General features: G+C 45.1%; 1 protein-coding gene across 1 annotated transcript in view; it reads left to right on the forward strand.

Moving 5' to 3' along the window:
• LOC102680578 overlaps positions 1-5,114 on the forward strand; it is a gene marked incomplete at its 5' end in the record, with an annotated part of 14,708 nt that overhangs the window by 8,204 nt on the left and 1,390 nt on the right. The window contains one exon of the mRNA XM_031512159.1: positions 4,931-5,068. Coding sequence (XP_031368019.1) covers positions 4,931-5,068 — 138 coding nt within the window. The remainder of the gene's footprint in view (positions 1-4,930; positions 5,069-5,114) is intronic.

The following is a 5,114-nucleotide window of genomic DNA, read 5'->3' on the forward strand; positions in this document are numbered from 1 at the left end:
GGTTCGGCCTCTCTCGTTGCTCAAGGTTTCTCTTCTGAAACGATCCGAAAAAAGAGACGTGGAAACCGCAGGATCGAATCTACGGTTACACACGCGAAACTTTACTCTCGTTTTTTAGGATAGATTAAGATCGTCCGCCCCCCTAGTTATGCATCGTGCACACACATCGTGTCGACACATCGTTCCGGGTCTCTGTATATATATATAAATACGTGTATATATATATATATATATATATAAAATACATAATAACCTGACTCATCCGTCGCTTTCTTTATTTACAATTGCGGCATACAGTTACGCGTATGCGGTTTTCTTTTTTCTTCCGATCATCGGTTTTCGGAAGCGAAAGCAAAAAAAGGAAAAAAGAAAAAAAAAAAGGAAGAAAAGACAGATATCGAGTGAAGGAGAATCGAACGGCCATCTCTTTACGAGAAGAAACGAAATATTCGATTCTCTACGCTTATGCAGCCAATATTTGCCTACGCGAAGCGAGTGTGTACGACCGAGAGAAAATTAGCATTCATCGCGTGCGACCATAAAGGGTATTTGTGTGTCTCTCTCTTTCTCTCTCTCTCTCTCCCTCCCTCCTCGTACGTACAGGGCTCGTTCCGCCCTGTGGCCATTCCACCAAAGTCACATCGTTACATCATCGTTCCACGATACTCGATACCGATGTTTTCTAACTAAGTCAGCGCATAATCCGATATCGTTTCGTTCGCTAACGCTCTCTCTCTCTCTCTCTCTCCCTCTCTTCTTCTCCCCGATACTCCGTCTTTTTCTCCCTCTTCTTGGGAAAACGAACGTTGTTCGCGATATCGGGCAACGGGTTACGCCATTTACGAAGAAACGTGTTCCGCCGAATAGCGCAAGAATTATTATAATTCGTTATGTATCCCTTTTCCGTTTTCGGCCAACGTTTGCTTCGCTCGTAGAAAAACGACGCCCGCTTCTTACCGATACCGATTCTAGGCGACGCACTGTCTGGTGGTCCAGTGATGTCATCGGCCGACTCGTTATCGTCCCCACCGACGACACTTCGTGGAGAGAGAGAGAGAGAGAGAAAAGATAGATTAACCGCGGATACCGAGAAGCGGGCAAGTTCGTGAGAGAGGGAGTGAGATCGGTCTCCCGCGTGCACGTGGCGTGCGATTCGCGATACTACCATTTCGATCCGCGAATCCTCCGTGTTTATATCCCGGTACAGCTAGAGGAGGAATTCGAAACAGCCGCGACCATTACTTATCGATACACGCGATAATTAGATACGAAAACTCGTTTGCCACAGGATGCATCGTTCGTTTTCGCCGCGTTGGCGTTTTACACGGTAAACATCGGCAGAGGATCGGTGTTGACGCGTCCTTGCGAGATGCTCGTGAACAAATCCGATATTCTGTTCTTCGTAGATAGGAAGTCCGACGTCTACGAGTCGCGTATACGCGCGTCGGTACGTGAAGGAATCGGATAAAATATCGGAAGCGGAGGATTCCAATAAATCAGAATCGGAAGCTGCCCCTCCCCGCCAAGGATGGGGCATCTATACACCACACCGGCACTCCGCCTGCATACTAAAGCGCACACCGGATATACAACCCGCCAGTGCATTTACTCACCTCGATACATTCAGTACGCACTACGACACGTAGTTTTCTGCTACTCCTTCGCCTGGATGTCGATCCGTACGCTTTCATTCAACGCTGACACGTTTTCTTTTTCCCTTTTTTCCTCTTCAAATACGTATTTATCGCGAATATCTCCTATATTCTTATTTTTTTCTCCTCGCGAAAATCTTTTGTTCTCTTAAATTATAATTTCTTTTGGTTTTTTTTTTTTTTTTTTTGTTTTTGGCTAAAGAAGCGTTCGTCGATCTAAAAACTTTTTTCGAAAAAGTTGAAGAATTACAAAGATATATTTTTGCCAGAATTTTGTCCGCTCGATCGGAGAGAAAAATCGGTCGTTCTCTCGAGACGGAAATTACGCTGTCTTCGATTCTCTGTTATTCGATCGGGGGAAGAAATTTTTTGGGGTAAATTGGGGTAAATTGGAAAGGGGGAGGGTCGATCGAGGGGAATGGAAATGGAATGGATTCGCATTCCTCCCTTTGTGTCCCGTGGAGTCGCGAGCAGCAGGGAAGCGAGGCGGTTCGATCGGTTCGAGGCCGTCGCACCGAAATTTTATAACTTCTAATAAGCGGTGGAGCGGTGAAGCCGCGCTAGAAGAAAGACCGAGAGGCTAATTGATTTTGACGGGTCCTCGGGAGTACCGCAGAGAGACCATACCTACTCTTGCCAGCCTACTTCCTGTCAGTTTTCAGCCCGGTTTTACGATTATTCGTGCCTCGGTGTGGCCGAGGAGACTTTTACGAGGCACAAAAGACCCGCGTCTCAGATTTGCTCGCCGCCAGTGGTTGTTAGCGACAATTCCTTTCATTCTTCCCCGTTTCTTCTCCCTTTTCCTATTCGTTCTCTCGCTAAAACCTTCTCGTGACCGGCTTCGAACCAGCAACAATACGAGAAACCCACGCATTTCACCTGACCTGCGGAATATTCGCGACCCCTTCGTTTCTAAATCGATAAAACACGACCTTTTGCTTTTTTTTTCTTCCTTCCTTCCTTCCTTCCTTCCTTCCTTTCTTTCTTTCTTTCTTTCTTTCTTTTTAACCGGTCGAAAAACCGCGCGTTTTTACACACGATTCCTTCTTTCCCTTTCTCTTTATCAACGATTAAGAGAAACTGAAACGAGACGAAATCGAATGGTATTTTTGCACCGACTCGATGTGTTCGAGATGGAATTCGAGTAGTTGGAATTCGTCACGCTTTAAATTCGGATGGGAGAAACGAGATTGGAAGAAACGTGTGTAAGGATACATTTTAACGCGTATTTATTACGGGAACGGTTCGCGTAAAATAATCGTAAAATTTATTTAATTGGCCATTCGATCCCCCCTTGTACGCTTCGTTCGAGAGTTCCCTGGACGGAATCAATGTTACACGGATTAGCGATAATAACGGTTCGTGACCGCTTCGTTTTAATCATCGTGTTTAACGTTTCCAATACAAAGTCTCTCTATTTTTTCCGAAAAGCCACCGTATCCCTCTCCGCGTCTCCTTGAAGGGTTTCGCAACGATTTGGGTAGAGAAAAGGATCGATTACCGATCCAACGGAACCACTAGTTTTTGATAGTCGATTGCTACGATATCAACGAGAATTTCGACATGGTTTCCCTTTTCCATTCTTTCGATTTACGTGTTTCACCTTAACGTCTTCCTTTCGAGGGAAGAAACCTTGTTATTCGTCTAAAACTCATCGATCAGTTTTTCCTCTTCCCTCGTTCTTCCCAGTTGCGATGATATCGAAAGTAAACGATTTATAACGAGCACGTATCATTACCGACATAGCTCTCAGGTTGCCGCATACTTTTCTAGTTGTTTGCTTGTCAAAGTATTATCGCGGTCTGCAGGTCGTGAGAGTAATATCGCGTGATGATTATTTCCATTCCATGGGCCAGATAAGGGACTTGGATAGCCACGTTATCTGGTGCGGGCCAGCTGGTCCAAGATGCGAGGTCGAAGACATGTTCAATGACATACATACCTAGCTGCTTATGTCACAGACTAAGATCGAACGATTTAAAGTAGTAAACTTGGACGATCTTTAATTATCGAGCGATGCCCACGTTAATAACACTTCCGTTAGAAACGTCTAGAAATAGAAATATCGCGGAGATGGAGGCAAAATGATAAAGCCACTTCGATAATTTATCGTTCGAAACGTAATACATAAACGAGAAGCGGATCAACTACGATAAGCCAATAATCGATCGAATAAATGTATCATCGCTGTTTTCTCATCGCGTGAAATCAATTCCCTTTCCGCCGAATCGCGATTAAAATCCCTAGAAGAAGAAGGGACACCGACGATGACGATGTAAAGCGGCGAGAATTTTCGCGGGAAACGTTTGGATATATGCGTGCCGTTGCGACCTTGCGATCGCGTTAGATCCTTTTATATCAGCGCTTCGAGTTTCGCGGAACGAAATGGTTCGTTCGTGATGAAGCGGTGTCCCGAACTCGTGAGAGGGCTTCTCCCTTCTCCTCGTTACTCTCCTCCTCGTTTCCAGTGATTCACGACGCGATTCGCCACGGAATATCCGAATCTTGGAAACTCGAATCTCGAATTTCGCCTCGAGACTCGACAGATCCGTGAGCTTTGGAACGCGATTCGGTCGGTTGGCGGCCGAGCTGATCTCTTGGCGATGGATCTCTGGTAATCTCTCGTAAAAAGGCAGGAATATGCGTGGCAGCTCGGTGTATTGGGGAAAAAGCGAAGCGAGGCGATTCGTAGCTCGAGGCGGGCGCGTGCTGTTCGGGATAGTCGCGGCTATGCCTGGCAGGGCTTACTCATCATCCGTCAGTATGGCCTGTCCACTGTTCCCATCGTACCAGGAACCGGGGGGATTATCGAGATCGCGAACGGAGAGGCGGTGTTGCCTCGTTTTTAATCGGTGACTAAACTCGCTAACCTGTTATTGAACCATACTGCTCCCATAATGAAGGTGCAGTGAGAAATTTTTGCATATAAATGAACCGTCTCGCGCTAAAGACGTTGAAAAATAAAGACATTTTAGCGTTTTCAATGGCCGATCATTGCTACCTTTGACGCCCGAATATAGGGTTATATTGGGACGTAGCATAACATTTAACGCGGGAAAAAATATTATAATTAGAACCTTGTTTCGTTAAAATTTTGTTACTTTGCGTTACTCCCATCCATTTTTTTATAACTCTCCTCTTCTTTTTCTCTCGTTCTCTCGTCGTTCTCTCGTCGTTCTCTCGTCGTTCTCTCGTCGAGAGGCGACGTCTCGAGTCGACTCGTCTATTTTTTCGATCAATCGCGTATATTCAATTTCTTTTTTCTCATTCTTTTATAGGCTAGAAGAACGTACAAAATCGACTTTGCCGATCTACATTCGACCTTCAAAGATCATTACAATTGGCTTCCTGGCCCGAACGAAATTCCCAAGGAACTAGGAGAGAACCTGAATCAAGAATACCTTGACAGATTAGAAGTATGTAACGATCTTTTTTTCTTTTTCTTCTTTCTTTTTTTTTTTT

The sequence above is a fragment of the Apis dorsata genome, unplaced genomic scaffold (assembly GCF_000469605.1).
Source record: "Apis dorsata unplaced genomic scaffold, Apis dorsata 1.3 scaffold_396, whole genome shotgun sequence".
NCBI classification, from domain to species: Eukaryota; Metazoa; Arthropoda; class Insecta; order Hymenoptera; family Apidae; genus Apis; species Apis dorsata.